General features: G+C 36.3%; 1 protein-coding gene across 3 annotated transcripts in view; it reads right to left on the bottom strand.

Moving 5' to 3' along the window:
- Positions 1 to 18850, bottom strand: part of LOC122117516 (WD repeat containing planar cell polarity effector) — a 254959-nt gene that overhangs the window by 6312 nt on the left and 229797 nt on the right. For 2 of the 3 annotated variants that reach the window (XM_042691281.1, XM_042691283.1), the window contains 2 exons: positions 13395 to 13483; positions 5265 to 5293 (listed from right to left, as the gene is read on the bottom strand). In XM_042691281.1, coding sequence (XP_042547215.1) covers positions 5265 to 5293; positions 13395 to 13483 — 118 coding nt within the window. The remainder of the gene's footprint in view (positions 1 to 5264; positions 5294 to 13394; positions 13484 to 18850) is intronic. The other variant, XM_042691282.1, reaches the window with a different exon arrangement.

Raw genomic sequence — 18850 nt, 5'->3', positions numbered from 1 at the left:
TTTAAGCCCCAACTATATTTTTGGCTTTTGTTGTTTACTTGGAGATGGAGTCTCAAATACTTTTCTGCCCAGGCTGGTCTCAGCTTACTGTGTGGGTAGGATTATAAGCATGAGCCACTGGTGCCTTGCTATATTATCTTTTAAAATTAGAAGTACAGAAGCATACATATATAAAATCATTGACATACAGTAATTGTAGAGTGAATGGAAATCCCTGGAATTTCCATATATGTATGTGTATATTGTGTGCTGATCATGTTCATCTACCTTTCTTCTACCCTCTCCCCTCCTAATTTCTAGCAATTGGTCTATTTTCAGGTAATCTTTTCATTTATTTAATTTTTGTTTAGTTTATGCATCTGAATGAAAACAAAGTGTTTTAAGAAATACATTCATGTATTTCTTTACTTGGTTTACTCTGGCTAACTAATAACCCACTATTTTATACACACCATATTTTATACAATAATCTGTTGGCGAGCAGTTAGGCTGATACCATTACTTAGGATGTATCTCTTTTGTAGGAGGCTTTAATTTCTTCAGATTTACACCCACGAGTGTGTGAGACTGCTCAATCATATGGTAGTTCTATGTTTATTTTTTTAAGACACCCCCATATTATTCTCATAGTGGCTGAACTAACTTACACTGGTTCCAACTGTGTACAAGGCTCCATTTTTCCTTTGCCAGCATTTTTTTTGTTATTTTTATAATAATCATTCTAGGCAGGGTGGTTTGATTGTAGGTTTGATTGCCATTTCTTTAATGGCTAATGATACCGAACATTTTAAATGTATTTATTATCTATTTCTATGTCTTCTTTTGAGAAATGTCACTCAGGTCATTTCCCCATTTGAATATTAATCCTGTCAGATGAAAAGATGGCAAAGGACTCTCCAACTTTATACACTAGTCTGTTGGCTGTTTTCTTGTCTTTTTTTTTTTTGTCAGTCATGGGGCCTGAACTCTGGGTCTGGGTGCTGTCCCTCAGCTCTTCAGCTCAAGGCTAGCACTCTACCACTTGAGCCACAGCGCCACTTCTGGCTTTTTCTGGTTATATGGTGCTGAGGAATCGAACCCAGTTCTCATGCATGCAAGGCAAGCACTCTACCAATGGAGTCACATTCCCAGCCCCAGCTATTTTCTTTTCTGTACACTTTTTGATTTTATGTAATTCTATTTGTCAATTCTTGGAATTGTTTCCTATACTTTCAAAGACCTATTCAGAAAATCATTGTTGGTACCAATATCTGAAGTGTTTTCTAGGTCTTTAGTTGATTTTGAGTTGTTGTTTTATACAAGGTAAGAGGATTCAAGTTTCAGTCTTCCTATGTGTATATCAAGATTTCCCACCGGGTGCTGGTGGCTCATGCCTGTAATCCTAGCTATTTAGGAGGCTGAGATCTGAGGATCATGGTTCAAAGCTAGCCCAGGTAGGAAAGTCTGTGAGACTCTTATCTCCAATAAATACAACTAGAAAACCGGAAGTGGTGCTGTGGCTCAAGCGGTAGACCGCTCGCCTTGAGCTGAAGAGCGCAGGAACATCGCTCAGGCCCAGAGTTCAAGCCCCACAACCGACCAAAAAAAAACAAAAAAACGATTTCCCAGCATCATTTGTTGAAGAGGCTTTCCTTTCTCCAATATATGGTCTGGGCACCTTTGATGAGAATCAAGTGGCTGAAGATGTATAGTTTACCATTCCATTGGTCTACATGTCTCTTTTCATGCCAACACTGTGCTGCTTTTGTTTCTATATTTTGGTGTTTTTCAAATCAAGTATTGTGATGCTTGCAGTGTTTTGCTAGGGTTGCTTTGGCTCTTTGGAGTTGTTAGTGCTTCTATATAAATTTAAGGATTTTTTTCTGGTTCTTTGAAGAATGTCATTGATATTTTGATGGAGAGTTCATGGAATCTGTAGAGTGCTTTGGGTACTCTAGACATTTTAACATTAATTACTGAAATTCATTACAATGAGGAAAATTTTCTACTTTTTAGTGTCTTCAATTTCTTTAGTCTTTTGCAATTATTGTAATTATGATTCTCACATTACTAGATTTACTAATGACTGTTTTGTTTTGCTGTGACTACTGTAAATGGGATTGTGAAAAAGCTGAGTACAACAGGAAAAAATACGTATGACATTGGGAGTAGGGTAGATCTTAAAACAAGATATAAAAATGTTGCATGAAGGGAAAAGGGTCATACATCTTTAATGTAGTCAAATGTATTAACTATAAAGATAGGAAGAGACAAGCTTATTTGTTGCATAGGGGTTTCTCTACAGCATGCATATGGATTGTTGTGTCATATAGTGGTTTTTCCAAAGCAGTGGTTTTCAGTGCCGCATGTGTGTGTGTGCGCGCGAGTGCGTGCGTACATGCATGCATACATGCATATGTGTGTTTTGTGACAATGACAAAAGCTTATTTGGACTATGTAGAGAACCATAAATCAGTAAGAAATGGGCTAAGAACCTAATAGAAAAACAAGTACAAGACAGGAATGAACATTATAAAGAAGAAGAAACAAATATGAGAAACCTAAGACGTCCAACCTCATTAATGCAAATTAAAACCTCAATGAGAAACAATTTCTGTTACTAGGAATGGCAAAACAATAGAAATGTGATTATTAAATCTAAGTGTTAGTAAGGACTAGCAAGAAGTGGAGCAGAAGAAACTTGTAGTTACTTGGTGGGAATGTAAATAGGTAAAATTACTTTGGAAATTTATTAAAATTAAAGATGTGTACTATGTGTGACCAGAAATTCCACATATATAAGTATATTTTCTAGAGATACACAAAAGAATACTCAATAGCAGCACTGTTAGTAATAGCAGAGAGTAATGAATAAAGGAGTATAGTGGATAGTAGGTTGAGCTATTCACTCACAGAATAGTATAGACAATGAAAAGAAGTGTACCTGCCCATCAGCATGACTATTCAAAGCATAATAGTGAATGAGGAAAGCAAGTAAGAAGAATGTGCCATTTCCATTATATAGTTGTCAGAAAATGGTAAAACAAAACAATTATTTATGGGTACAGCCACCTATGAAAAGCCATAGAAGCAGCTTTCAAAGCGATTCATGCTATTCTCCTGGAGGGATTGGTATAGAAAAATAAGCCTAACCCCAAATCTTTCTCTGGCTTTCCATCTTGCCATATCATCACTTCCACACATACACTCTTGTCATTTTGATGATATTTGCAATGAGCCTGGGGCCAGAGGCTTAACCAATGGAGCCACCTGATTGTGACTTTCAACCTCCAACTTAGTGCTAATATACTGACAGCTTCAAGTATTTCATTATGGCAATAGAAAAGACAAATATGAAAGGAAAATTAGACAAAGACACACACACATATGCACAAACTTTGCTTTAAAATGTAGTGCCTTCCAGATGCTGGTGGCTCATGCCTGAAATCTTGGCTATGCAGGAGGCTGAGAGCTAAGGATTGTGGTTTGAAGCCAGGCTGAGCAGTATAGTCCATGAAACTCTTATCTCCAATTAACCACCCAAAAGCTGGAAGTGGAGCTGTGGCTCAAAAACCTCAGGGACAGTGGTCAGGCCCTGAGTTCAAGTTCCAGGACCAGCACAAAAAAATAAAATGTAGCATACGAAAATTTTGAATAATACAATGCTTAAAAGCAACAATGTCAACTGGTCATAATCTACATAGAACTGTATCTAACAGATTTCTATATCAGAAATCACAAGAGTGAACATTGTCTTATGACCAATAATATAATAACCATTCAATTACATTAATACACAAACTAGTATTTCTCTTAATTAAACTACATCCCTCCCACTTTCCTCTTACTGAGGTATTTTAACTGTATGAAAGTCCTTCTGGAAAGACTGTTGGGAAGTCAGTTTCTTAACAGTATTTCATGCATACTTGTGTAAGTGGATGTATCTATAAAGTTTTGACAGGATGCTGTATTTTCCTTAACAAGTGTTCTAAAAACTAAGACACTTAAAATATGTAAAATTTATGGTAAAGTTTTTTTAAGATTTAGCAGTCTAAATGCAAATTATTACATATATATATTCAACTGAAATATGGAATATTTTTTCCTCTGAGCAAATCAAGATTAAAAAAAAATCCTGTCCATAAAAAGTAGGTTGAAGTAATGTTGATAATTACTATCATTAGTATAGTTATATGTAATTACCAAAGTCCTACCACATTTATGCTCATAACAGAATCTCACAAAAACACTATGGATATTTGGCATTATCTCTGTTTTACAGATAAAGAAGTTGAGTAGTAAAGAGATGAAATTATTTGTCCAAATTGTAATGTTAGTAATTGTAGAACCATCATTCAAATCAAGTCTCAAAATGAATCATGTAACTATTGGCTATTCACAAAATTATGAGTATTTCAATGACTTATACCACACTTATACTTCATCTTAAAATGAATGTCAGAGACAGAAGATGAAGTCAGAGAGACAGAATATGGAAAGGCTAAGGTTCAGGACCACTTGTCAGAAGTGATGTCTTTATATACATTTCTTATAAAAACCTATGTAATCAAAAGGCACTGGATAATTTCATATTTACAAACCTTGTCTCTGATTTTTCATTTTGAATAATTTCAAGTATATACCTATGAAACAATGATGTACATGAACTGCTAGATTACTTAATATCAAGATCCATCAAATTTCAACTCTTGGTCTATTGTGGTCATGACCTTGCAATCCTCCTGCCTCAGACTCCTAAGTGCTAGAATTACAGCCCATAATAACTACACAACTGGTGACCCTTACTTCACCTATATTCCTCCTATTTTTCCCTTACTGAAGCATTTTAACTCAAATTCAAGATAAATTATATTACATTATGGGTAACTTTATTCTAAAATAACTATTATAATAATGAAATCTTGGGAATAAAAAGAAGCTGAACAGTCCTCAAGTATTGTAATATAGACCAGTAGGCATAATTTCTTGAATTCTTGGAATTAACTAATTAATTTTTGTCAGTCAAAGGGCTTGAACTCAGGGCTTGGGTGCTGGCCCTGGGCTCTTTTGCTCAAGACTAGTGCTATACCACTTTGAGCGATAGTGCCACTTCTGATTTTGAGTGGAGATAAAAGTCTCATAGGGACTTTTCTGCCCTGGCTGGCTTCGAACCACTGTCCTCAGATCTCAACCTCTTGAGTAGCTAAGATTACAGATGTGAGCCAATGGTGCCTGGCTCTTGGAATTTAGCTGTCTAATAATAATAGTAAGAGAAAGTATTTTACCTGTCCTCTGAAGTCGTGCTTCAGTTCTCCTAAAAGAAAAGGTCAGAAAATTCATGATTTTAAAAGCTAATAAAGGATCTCAATAACATTAAACAAAACTTTTCAATTTCTTCACTAAAAATAAAACAATCAGAAAATGCTGAAAGCTAGAGAACATTATAAAGAAGACTTAAAATAGCATGAAAGTGCTAATTATTCTCAAGTACATGTTGTGGCTCATATCTGTATGGAAATAAAATAAGCAGAATATTCTTACATTGTTTTTTTTTTTTTCTGTTCTTACTAGTGATGTCTTACTAGTATGACAAGAAAGTATCACCCAAGTACCACTTCCAGTTGAGTAGTTGTGATTGCTGGGAAGCTGTGATGACAAGTTGTCTTTTTTTTCTTTTGGTTCAATGAAAAAGAAAGTTATAATTGATTAGTGAGTTATCTTCTGTAACAGCAGTCTATACTTGCTGATCCTACTACATCAAAATGATGCTTTAAAGAGGCATCACTTCAACTTACATGCTGAGAGAAAAGACAGCCATTATTGCCACAATCTACTTTTTTTTTTATTATAAACAGATATTAGGTAGTAATTCACATAGTTACATATTTTCATCCCTGAAACACTGAATTGGATATATATATGTATATATATATGTATATATATATATATACACAAATTCCAGTTATATTTCTTTTCTCTTTACTTAGTGAACAAATGCATAACTCACTTGACACTAGCCTTATGCTAATTTACATTATTCATTTATTTTATTTATTTAGTCTGCCTTCCTAAGTAGATTATAATTCACCAAAGTTAGCTGGCAACATCTTATTTTCCTTCCTTGTCCTACCAACAAGTAATGCCTTGGTGACTATATTCTATAAATTTACATGTTATTTGTCATTAACACTACATTACCTGCTCTTTTTAATTGTTGCTGAGCTGGGATATTTTGTTTATGTAGTTTAAAATTTCCATAACATTTTGAGCATGATGCATTTCATAAATCTAGATGATAATATCTGCTATCAATACATAGAAGGTGAACTAGCTTGCCTTCCTTCCTTCCTCTCTTTCTTCTTTCCTTCCTTTCCTCCCTCCCTCCCTCTTTTTCTTTCTTTTCTCTTTCTCTCTCCCTCTTCCTTTCCTCTTTTTCTTTCTCTCTCCTCTCTTTCTTTTTCCTTTCTTCCTTCCTTCCTTCCTTCCTTCCTCCCTCCCTCCCTCCCTTCCTTCCTTCCTTCCTTCCTTCCCAGTCCTGGGGCTTTAACTCAGGGCAAAGGAACTGTCCCTGAGCTTCTTTTGCTCAAGGCTAGTCTTCTACCACTTGAGCAACAGTGCTACTTACAGCTTTTTCTGTTTTTGTGGGTACTGAGGAATCGAATCGAGGGCTTCATGCATGCTAGACATGCATTCTGCCACTAAGCCACATTCCCAGCCCACAGGTAAATTTCTTAAAACAATGAATTGTATTTTGCTAGTTCATTTTCAACATAGTATCTTGTTCATCTCACTGTTACAATGGTTCAACCTGTATCCTTATTTCAGCATGCTTTAGTTTCTTGTCAACTTACTTCTTCCATATATGTGTCTTAATTTAGATAAGAGGCCAGATAGGAAATATTTTAGGCTTTGTGGCCAAAAGGTAAAGTGGAAGATACAGTGCTAAGTACTTATTTTAAATAACAAGAAAAAGACTGTCAAAATCGTTTTGATGAAATTTAAACTAATAATAATTATACATCTATTATTTTGAAATTTGTCCATTGAAAATTATAATTGCAATTAAATGCAACTTGTAATTTAATTGCAATTAATTTAAACTGCAATTGAGGATCAAAATTAATTATTGTTTCTCATCAAATTAATTGCAAATGTTCATCAGTTAATGTTGATCTCTGAAGACAATTGAGGATCAAAATTAATTATTATTTCTCATCAAATTAATTGCAAATGTTCATCAGTTAATGTTGATCTCTGAAGAGTATAAAATATTTCATCTTTGGAAACGCTTTATCAAGCAAACAACTGGACCCTTGGTTACCAAAAGTGGTATGTAGTTCTAAGAAGACTGCTGTTGAAGAAAAGGTGTAATTGCTCAGTTTAGTACCGCAGTGAGCATTTTTGATTAAAAAAATATGTCTATGTTAACTTAATTTTTTTATGCCCGTACTGGTTTGAACACTGGCCACAAGCTCTTGTGTGGCTTTTTTTTTTTACTCATAGCTAGTGCTTTCCTACTTGAGCCACTCCTAGTCTTCTGGCTTTTTCACTGGTAAATTGGACGTAGGAGTCCAATTTTGAAAGTCAGTTCTCAGATCTCAGTCTCCTGATTAGCTAGGATTATAGGTATCAGCCAAATGGATACCTGGCTTATTTAACTTTTTTTTTTCCCGGTCCTGGGGCTTGAACTCTGGGCTTGAGTGCTAGCCCTCAGCTCTTCAGCTCAAGGCGAATGTTCTACCACTTGAGCCACAGGGCCACTTCCAGTTTTCTAGTGGTTTATTGGAGATAAGAGTCTCACGGACTTTTCTGACAAGGCTGGCTTTGAATCGTGATCCTTAGATCTCAGCCTCCTCAGTACTAGGATTACAGGCATGAGCCACTGGCGCCTGGCTCTTATTTAACTTTTATTTTAACTTTTTAATTGAAGTTTAATTAATGTATATGGGGGAAATGTCCTATCCAATTTTATAAAGTTCTGTTTGATTCTTCTCTTGATATTTGCATTATAGCATATCATTATATAACAGATTAATCACTTCTAATTCAAGGTTTGGTGAAAGCTTCTCAATTACACAGTTCATGGATTTTGAAATATGTGAATTCTTTTGTACTAGCATGCAGAAAATACCATTGTAATTAAGATCAGTTTGTCTTCTGGACTGAGCAAGTCAGGGACTTCCCAGGATTTGAGAGTTTTAACTGCTAAAACTGGGATGGTTTCTTTATTTTTTAATTTAAAAAAATCTTAACTTTTAAAAATTCTTATTGTAAAGGTGTACATAGGTGTTACAATTACATAAGTGAGATAATGAGTACATTTCTTTTTGGACAATGTCACCCCTTCCCCCTCTCTCTCCCAGTTTTTCCCTCCCATCTCTACCCACAAGTTGTGCATTTCATTTTCAATGTAGTGTCTTGTGAGTACCGTTGCTGCATTTGTTCACCCTTTTTTGGAAGTGTCTTTGTTCTCCAAGACAGGTTTTTGATGTATTGCTTGGGATGTCCTCAAACTTTTGAACTCAAGTGATCATTCTGCCCCTAAGGTTTTTTTTTTGTTGTTGTTCCCGTAGAAAATATATCTTCTTCAAATTTCTTGTGAAATATATATTTGATTTGTTGTTTTAACTCTTGTCAGTACACTTTGACATCACTTATGATTCAAATAACCTCAATTAACATTGAAATGGCTTTACTTCAGTAAATTTTCATATATATAAGCACTATTTATTCTTGTAATTTTAGGTTGAAGTCATTAAAAACATCAAATTTGCAGCAAAAGCTAATTTCCAAAGCCATTTAGTTTGATAATGGCTTCTTCTTGTTCATGAAAATTTCAATCTCAGCACTGAGCTAAAAAAAATTATAATGAAATTTTTTCCACTACTAAGGTTTTGAACTTCTGTTCAAAATATCCAGCTTCTATTTCTGACAGAAATTCACAAAACTGGCAATGGCTAACCCAACAGAGCTAATAAAGTTCACTGTGGACACTGTCAGTTCAATCACACATGGTACAGTAAAATGTTTTCTGCAAGGTACCTGATGATGAGTAGCTTAATTCAGTCAATAGCCAAAGCACTGAATCACATGGGATTTCATATAAGCTTCGTAAATTTGCCTAATGATTTTTCTCCTCTCATATATATTACCATCGTCAGTTGTGAAAAATTTAGCATATTCTATGGTAGGTTATAGTTAATTGGTATTTTCTCATTAAAAAAAATCTGTGCTTGGGTTATTCTACACAGATTTTTTTCTTAAAATCCGTTCTTTAATTTTTCAGCTACTTGAATGTTCTCATTGACTCTTCAAAATGAAAAACCGGAAGTGGTGCTGTGGCTCAAGTGGTAGAGTGCTCGCTGAGCGAAAGAACTCAGGGACAGTGCCTAGGCCTAGAGTTCAAGCCCCATGACTGACACACACAAAAGAATCAGGTAAAATGAAAAACTGAGTTGTTTTTGTTGGTCATATTTGTTGGCCAGGGATAAAAACCACTTGAAATTATTTACTTTGATTTCTGTGTGTTTACTTGTTTTCTTGCTGTGTTCTTCTAATCAATTATTGATGTCATTTTTAATGACCTCAGCTTTTGACCAATTACTTCCACTAAATGTCCATTGGTCTTATGTTTATTTTCTCTGGACACATTTCTTCAGCAGCTTGCATCCAATGTGATGGATGCCGTTCACCATCATTTTACACTGCTTGTTCTTTGCTTGGCTTGCAAAGGAGCCACTCAGATAACTTTTGTGTAGGATCATTTTTAATTTTTATGAAAACAGCTTATTATAAAGTACTTCACATAAAAATTTCTCATTATGTTGGAGAGTGGTAGAGTTACAGCCAAGTGATCAAGCTGAGCAAGTGTGAGGCCCTGAGTTCGAACCTTTGTACCAGCAAAGCAAAACAAAACTAAACTAAACTAAATTTGTTGTCTATGGCTGGGGATATTACAATTAATTCTTTTAACACTGATGCATACTGACTTCTTTTAAGCACAGTCATGTGTCATTGCACAATTAATGCAATGCTTTGCCATCTAATTGAGTAACCAAATAAGCCAATTCATTGTCCCCTAAAAGTGTGGACTCAAAGTTCAAGCTTCTTTTCTTGTTGATTGTTTTGTTTTTTTTATGATGAACATTCACTCATTAAAAAATTAGATAAAATGTTGTACTGAAGCAATATAATGGCACTAGAAAAGCTATAGATTAATGACAATGTCCCCGAGGTTGCAGTGACACATGGCAGTGTAAAGTCCTATTTGCGTCTATCACTGTAGTATGAAAATGGTTAAGTAATATGTAAAGAATTGAGCCTGGCACCAATAAAACTTTATTCATGGGTATTGAAATTGAATTTCAAACAATTTCTATATGTCACTGAATATTATTTTTTATTTTCATCATCTATTTAAAATTCAGAGACTCATTCCTTTCTTGTCATTGAACATTTTTATTTCTACATAAACAGATAATTATTCTTTAAATGGAGAAAAGCTAACTTTAGCATGGTATATAAGTCCTTACACGTTGTAAATGCCTAATACCTTTATGACATTGCTTTAATATTAACATTCTTTTAAGATTTGCTCCTAAAAATGTAGAAAGGTATTTACTATCTTGTTTTAGAGTTCAGAACACAATCGAAAGTATTTTTAAAATATCTGTAACTTATGTGCTAAATTATTTGTGATCATTAGTCCCTGTATTTCTCTATGTTGCATATCCATTAGGTCTTTTGGACTTGGGTTACTTTTTCTTATCCTATTACTTGAGCCTACTGCCATAATTCAGTAAGAGCTAATTAATATTAGGTCAGTGGTATGAATATACAGCATGAATACTGATGACTGATATGCTGTAAATTGTCTGTTCTCTACATTTGATAATCTCTGATTTGAGATTTTAGAAAAGATACCAAGAAAAGCAATTAGGAACTTTGATGGAAGTTGCATAGGATACTTTTATGTATGTTTATTATAATAAAAATTTTGGACATTTCATTTTTATTTTTACTGCATTTTACAAAAGTGCTGATCTATATTAGATTAGAAATTTTAAAAATGGAACAAAAAACCCCTGGTACTTCTCCAAATCTAGTTTGAGTCATATATGGTTTCTGACTCTCAGATGGGAGAATTAATAATATGTTTTTGTCTTTTATTGTAGTTTTTCTCCTCTCTTTTGGGCTAACTTGCTATCTATCCTTTCATTCTTTGATTTGCAGTGTAATTCTTTTTTTTTTTTTTGGGTCCGGTCATGGGGCCTGAACTCTGGGCCTGGGCGCTGTCCCTCAGCTCTTCAGCTCAAGGCTAGCACTCTACCACTTGAGCCACAGCGCCACTTCCGGCTTTTTTCTTTTTTTGCTTATGTGGTGCTGAGGAATCGAACCCAGGGCCTCAGGCATGCAAGGCAAGCGCTCTACCACTGAGCCACCTTCCCAGCCCTGCAGTGTAATTCTTAGCATAACCAACTTGGTCGTGTTTCTTTTCGCTTTTCTGTATGCACTATTAACATAGTTTGTATAGCTTCCTCATTATGCCTTATTTCTGTATTTCCTGCCTATTCTCATTTTGTGTTAGAAAGTATCACCTTTATGATGATTTTGTACTCTGCCAATAAATTTGGCTAAGCCAGAATCATGTTTCCCACAATACCCTTTTCTGTTAGAGATGGCCAAAGGGAAATCTGTGTACTATCTGGAAGAATAAAGTAAAACACCAATTATTATTCTTTGAAGGTTTTGAAGGTGAGAGGGAGAAACAAGGTGTTAGCAGATTCTAGTCTGGTAGACAGAATTCATGTCCAGCTGACCCTCCTCTGAAAGAGGAGCTCCTCCTTCCTTCAAGCTGGGATATTGGGTGCTCTTGCTTTGTATTTTCATCTGAAGGATTGCTCCTCCAGCAGCTACAGACGGTGGCCGGCCTTCACTACAGTATCAGCTAACTACACAATTGGCTTTCCTGACTTTCTAGCTTGCCAAATGCAGATCTTGAGATTTACGAGCCTTCTTAATTATATGCTCCAATTCCAATTCATCTCACCTCCTTCCCCTTCTTAATCCTTCTCTCCCACTCATTCCAGCTTCCCTTTCCCCATTTTCTGTTTGTTTTGTATTTTGGGAGAGGTCTCTTTAGGGAGCCCAACCTACTCTGGACCTCAACAATATTCCTAAATTTTGAGGTCCCAAGTGTGCATAATCATACCCAACTCTGTTCTCTTCCAAACTCTGAATTTCAGTCTTTATAACAGTTGCTATGGTCTGAACCTTCTGACACTCACACTGAGATTCTGCTCCCCGCATAACAGTGTTGAGAAGTGGTAGGATATAAGCCAAGGATTCATACAATCTTCATGGGACTGGATGGTTCCTATGAGAGCAGGCTGTTACAGAATGAGGCTGTTAGAGCAGGAGGCATTTCCCAGATGAAGCTGCCAGGTTTGGGACGTCTATCTTCCAGAAATCAACTTCTTTCCTTTACAAGTTACCTAGTTTTACACATTTTATTAATGCAAAAGAAAAATGGACTAAGAGTTGGCTTTAGGAAAAGGAAAAGGGGAGAGAATGAGTAGATCAAGCTGGACTCATCTTTAGGGGAAAGAGAGAAGACTTAATGAAAATGCCAAAGCACGAAATACTTTTCTCCTTTCACAGACAGTCATCAACATAATTGTCTTTTTTATCTCCTAAAGTGCTCCTCTATTTTATTCTGAATGTTGAGAATGTACTGATCTTTATTAGGCCAGCTAGATCTTGGCTTGAAGTGATTATCATTAGCTTGTCATGCTGTTCTTTTTGTTGGTACCAATTTTGAGGAGTGTATTACATGGTTTCCTTGTTATAGTATTTTCTATGTACATTACTTTCTTTACTGCTAAGTTGGGCAAAAAATTGCCATTTTTCTCAGTGATTCCCAAAGCCTATTTATTTACAGGCTGAGAGTTGTTTAGAAACACAAAATCATAGGTACCACTCTGTTCCTACTGAATCAGAATCAATAAGTTAACAAACTCTCCAAATGCATATTCCTTTATATGCTCATTAAAATCTAGCCTCAGGGCTGGGAAGGTGGCTCAGTGGTAGAGTGCTTGCCTAGCATGCATGAGGCCTTGGGCTCAAATCCTCAGCACCACATATGCAGAAAAAGCCAGAAGTGGCACTATGGCTCAAGTGGTAGAGCACTAGCCTTAAGCTGACAAGCTGAGGGACAGTGCCCAGACCCCCAGTTCAAGTCCCATGGCCAAAAAAAAAAAAAGTTAAAATCTAGACTCATTTATAATCATGAGTTTGAATTTTATATTACATCAAACAAAAGTAGTCCTATACTGACTGGAAATGCTCTTATTTTTATTTATTTACCAACGGTTCTTATACAATTTTTAATGTTATACTTTGAATATTCTGGGTACCTTGAATTCCATTACCTTCTGTATTACAGGTCTTCAAAGATTCAGCACAGATGTCTTTTTCTTGTTCATTTCTTCTGTCAATTACTTGTCTGTAGGGTAGGAATATTTTAATATGAAAAAGGATTAAGAGAAGTTTAAAGTTAGATATAAGTTATAGATGTAACATTAAATGTATAAGCGAAGTATTAAATATTTTTAAATTTCCAATTTTCTAACAGAACTATCTAAAATGTCTCCTGAAATTTTCAACTATCTTATATTTGAATTTATAAAATTAATTTTGCAGTGCTTAAGATTGCATATGCAGGCTAGGCAAGCAGGATATCATTGAGTTACATCCTTTGCTAGTGATTTTTTTTTACAGATATAATAAATTTTGATCATATTCAACCTCTTCTTTTGTGTTCCTGTGGAATCATCTATGTATATACATTTATTCATTCATGCTTTATTTATCACTTGGACACTTATGCTGATTCCATAGTTACACTATTGAGACTAGAGGTGTTATTAACATAGGTGTACAGATATTCTACTATATGCTGACTTGTAATCCTTCAGGTATATGCCCAAGGGTGGCAGACTGGAATCATATGATAATTCTATTTTTTGTTTTAGAGGAACCTCCATACTGATTTACATTAGCTATACTAAATTACACTCCCTCCAAGAGTGCGTAAGAGTTCCCTTCCCTGTGTCCTCAACAGCATTTAAAAACAAAAATAGCCATTCTGACTAGGATGAGATGGAATTCCATCCATGTTGCTTTGAGTTTCCATTATGGTTAAAGATGCATTTATTAGCTGTACTTCTTGAGAACTGTATGTTAGTATCCTATCTTCTACAAATAGATAAGCTTGACTATTTTTCTTGCGTTAGTGCTCTGGCTAAGAATTCAAACTATGTATAGTGAATAAGAGTGGAGAGAGACACTTATGTCTTATTCCTAACTTTAAAGGAAATGCTTTTAGTTTTTTCCTATTCATTCCTATCTTTAAAGGAAATGCTTTTAGTTTTCTCCTATTTAATACGATATTAGCTATAGGTTTGCTGCAAATAGCTTTTGTTATATTGAGGTATATTCCTTGTATTACTAAGTTTCTTCAAAACTTTTATCATGATAGATGTTTGTTGTCAAAGGCTTTACTGTGTATATTGAGATGATCATGTGACTCTTGTCCTTCATTCTATTTTCTGTATTATGTTTACTGATTTGCATATGCTGAGTAACTCTTGAATCCTTGGATTGATATCCGTTTGATCCTCTAATGTACTGTTGAATTTTGTTTGCAAGAATTTTATCGAGAATTTTGCGTCTATGTGCATCAAGGCAAATGGCCTATATTTTCTTTTATGGTTAGGCTTGCAGGAGGTGTGGGCTTATACCAAAGCTAAAATTTCCAGTTTGCTGAGGGTTAGCGGGCTTTGTTTCTTCAACTCCCTCAGCTCTTGGGAGGCAGGATTAGAGCTATGGACTCTTTTCTCTGCCTTCCTCTCCCATCTTTGTTTCTCTGTGCAGTTTAGCTTTCCTGTCATGTTTTCTAATACTCCATGTTCTGTTTCTTCAGAGTATAGTTTCCATGTTGTCACCCTGCTTCTTCTCATTCAGAGTTAGAGGGACAAAGGTTTTATTCCTAACTTCATTTTCTCTGTAAATTGTTCATAGTATTGAAGAGGACTAAAATTCAACTTTAGCATACAAATATTTTATATATGCAGTTTTTAAAAATACACTGTTATTGTTATTAAGGTGTTGTACAGAGGGATTACATTTCAAAAGTCAGGTAATGAGTAAGTTTCTTTTATGGATACCGTCTTCCAAATTATATATGTTTTTAAGAGAAATAATTATGGAAAAATGATTCTCTGAGCTGGGTATTAAAAATTAATGAGCTTCAATAGGAAGTGTACTCATTACCTTGCTCATGTAACTGTAACCCTCTGTATAGTATCTTTACAACAAAAAATTAAAAAAATAAAATTAATGAGCTGTATGTTTTGTATTAAATAAGTTTTTTGTAGTTTTTTGTGCTAGTTCTAGGGCTTGAATGCAGGGCTTGAGTGCTGCCCCTGAACTTTTTTGCTCAGACTTGTGCTCTACCACTTGAGCCACAGCTCTACTTCTGGCTTTTTTTATGTTTAACTGGAGATAAGAATCTCATAGATTTTTCTGCCTGGGCTGGCTTTGAATGTAATGCTCAGATCTCAACTTCCCAAGTAGCTAGGATTAAGGCATGACCTACCAGCACCCAGTTTGAAAAAGAATATCAATAAAATCTAAACACCCATAGTGCTACTATACTTATTACTATGGATTTTAAAAATAAATTGGAAAGCTGGGCAAAATCAGAAAAAACTTCGTATTATAAAACTTTATTTCCCCTCACATTTCATCTATTATATAATCATGTTTGTTTTTAAATGTTTATAACTTAAATGTTTATTATTTTTAATTTTAAATCATATATTAAAATTTTTTGTTATTCTGTGTGTGTGTGTGTGTGTGTGTGTGTTTATTCTTTTTCTTTTTGTGGTGGTCCTGAGGTTTGAACTCAGGGCCTTGGTACTGTCCCGGAGCTTTTTTACTCAAGGTTAAATGCTCTACCACTGAGCCACAGCTCTACTTCCAGCTTTTCTGGTCCTTAATTGGAGATAAGAGTCTTAGGGAGGTTCCCATTCCTGCCTGGGCTGACTTTGAACTGCGTGCAATCCTCCAATCTCAGCTTCCTGAGTAGCTAGGAGTTTTTTTTTTTTTTTTACTTCTAGAAGACCTTTAAATTTTATCCCTGTTATTTAAAAGATTAAACATATTTAACATAAATATAAAAAATTTAACTGTAGGTGAAGTAAATTCTGATCACTAAAAATTACAAATCAACAAGAAACTAACATTATTTAGTGCTTCACAGATCATTTATTTCACAGGTTAACAAACCATGAAGAGCTATATAGGACATACATTAGGCTGTGGGGAGTGCCTTTAATTTCTTGCATCCTTTTTTCCCCCCCTGGTTGTGGAGCTCTTCAGCTCAAGGCTAGGGTTCCACCACTTGAGCCATAGCGCCCACTTCTGCCTTTTTCTGTGTATGTGGTGCTGAGGAATAGAACCTAGGGCCTCATGCATGTGAGGCAAGCACTCTACCACTGAGCCACCTTCCCAGACCATGGTTTTGTTTTAAAACAGCCTTTTCAAAACTTTTAAAAAAAAATTTAAATAGTTGTACAAAAGTTACCATTCAACATATCATTTTATAAGAACAATACATCTAGATCAATATCATCTTTTTGTTGTTGTTGTTGGTTGTAGGACTTGAACTCATGGCCTGGGCTTTGTCCCTGAGCTTCTTTGTGCTCAAGGCAAGTGCTCTACCACTTGAGCCACAGTTGTGCTACTTCTAGTTTTGGAGTGGTTAATTGGAGATAAGAGTCTTATGGGGACTTTTCTGCTTGGGCTGCTTTGAACCCTGATACTAAGATTTCAGTTTCCTGAGTAGTTAGGATTACAGGCTTAAACCACAGCACTCGGATGAATGTGTGTCTTTAAATTTACAAATGTTTGGAGATATTTTCCCCATTTTTGTTATTCCTACTTTAACCCTGTTATGATCAGAGAACTTACTGGGTATGTCCATGTATACTTCAAAACAATGTGCAGCTAGATGCTAGTGGCTTGCTCAGACGACCTCCTGAGGACCTACAAGACCACCTGAGGACCTACAATTACACTTGTGAGCCTGGCAGGGTGTTCATTTTTATGACATTTCTACATATATTACAAAAATCAAGCTTAGAGTTACCATGTTCTCACCCCGCACCCCACCTGCCCCCACTCCCCTAGCTTTTTTCCCAGTCCTGGGCCCTGAATTCAGGACCTGACACAGTCCCTGACCTTTTTTTGCTCAAGGCTAGCACTCTACAACTTGAGCCAGAGCTCCACTGCTGGCATTGATTGGAGAAAGACACAGATTTTCCTACCTGGGCTGCCTCTGGAGTAGCTAGGATTATGAGTGTGAATCACCTTTTTCCACGTTTGATAAATGCTGTTAAAATGACTTGAAAGATTATTTTTAAAAAGTTTATATTGAATTACAAAATTTGACCACTAGAAAAATTTGACCACAATGGATTGAAGCACTTCAAATATGCTTTAGAAATCCATAGTGTCCTTCTCGCCACCTATTCCCTTGAATAATAGTGTCAATGAAGAGCTGACAGGTTATTACTCTGAGAACTGATAAATCTAGGGAAATTAGCAAGCATTTACCTTCTAGCCTAATTTGATAGTCAATAAGCATTTTTTTTTTCTATATACTGTAAGGTTTGCTGGAAAGGAAACCGCCGCATGGTTCAGGCGGAAGAGAGTTTATTATGGGGAGGGTAAACTTCAGACCAGAGGAGTTGGAGGCCACTGAAAAAGAGGAGGGGACGTGAGCCCGACTATATCGGGAAAGACGGGAGGCGGGGCCCAGCAGATACGGAAGTAATCTCGGAGCCTGGGGAACCCCTCACCGTTCAAGGGAGACGTGACCAGTGCTATTCCTCAGCAGACGAGGAAGTGACCTCAGAACCTGGGGTCCTTCGCTGACTCACAGTCACGTGATTGCAGGCAGGTGAAGAGCAAGGGGGAGGGGCTTTGTGACACTCCAGGCTTTTGGCAGTTATAAACGGGCCAGGATTCTCTTTGGCTACTTGCTGCTGGCAAGGGGCACGGGCATTAGGGGTAGTGGCAGGGTTGTTGTCCAGTCCCGGAGAAGGCACAAGCAGCAATACATCTCCACCTTTTACCCCTAATGTCTACGCCCCTTGTCAGTAGGAAGTAGCCAGAGAGAATCAACTTCCCTCTATAGTTATCAAAAGAAGGGGACGTTATGTCTGCCTGCAAAGAGCTCAGCTTGTCTCCATGCCAGTGTACACTAGCCCTCCGTCCCCATTTTGTTTTCCACGCAGGAAGTCTACACGCAGCACCTGCGTTACCCAAGTGATGGGCACACCTGGAGGCAGTCACCGCCCCTTTCTCTGAGGCTATCCCGGGGCGCCCCTGTCACACCTCCTCCTGCCCTGCTTAACACCCACCCAGCCAGGGCTGCTCCCTGAGGGCGGGCCTGCAGATTGTTTTCCTTTCTGCCTGAATCACGTGGCAGTTTACGCTCAGCAAGCCTTACAGATGCAATAATTCTAGCTCATAAATATGAAAGGAATGATGGAATTAGAAAATTGCTATTTTACAATGCTATTAATAATTTAGGTAAAATCCATCAAAGTCCAAAACAGGAGGCTTCAAAAAGGATGATGGGAAACTTCATAGTGATCATCTTTAGCCTCACTAAAACATATGCACTTAATATTGTTATGTAATAGGAAACCCACAGCACATCTCGTCGGTATTGTTTGACACAGAGCAACAAGTTCCCCGTATTAGTTTATAGAAACATATATAGCAAAAGAAAAACAATTCA

The sequence above is a fragment of the Dipodomys spectabilis genome, unplaced genomic scaffold, assembly GCF_019054845.1.
Source record: "Dipodomys spectabilis isolate Male_0828 unplaced genomic scaffold, ASM1905484v1 ptg000141l, whole genome shotgun sequence".
In the NCBI taxonomy this organism is placed as follows: Eukaryota; Metazoa; Chordata; class Mammalia; order Rodentia; family Heteromyidae; genus Dipodomys; species Dipodomys spectabilis.
This window is presented reverse-complemented; position numbering and strand designations above follow the sequence as displayed.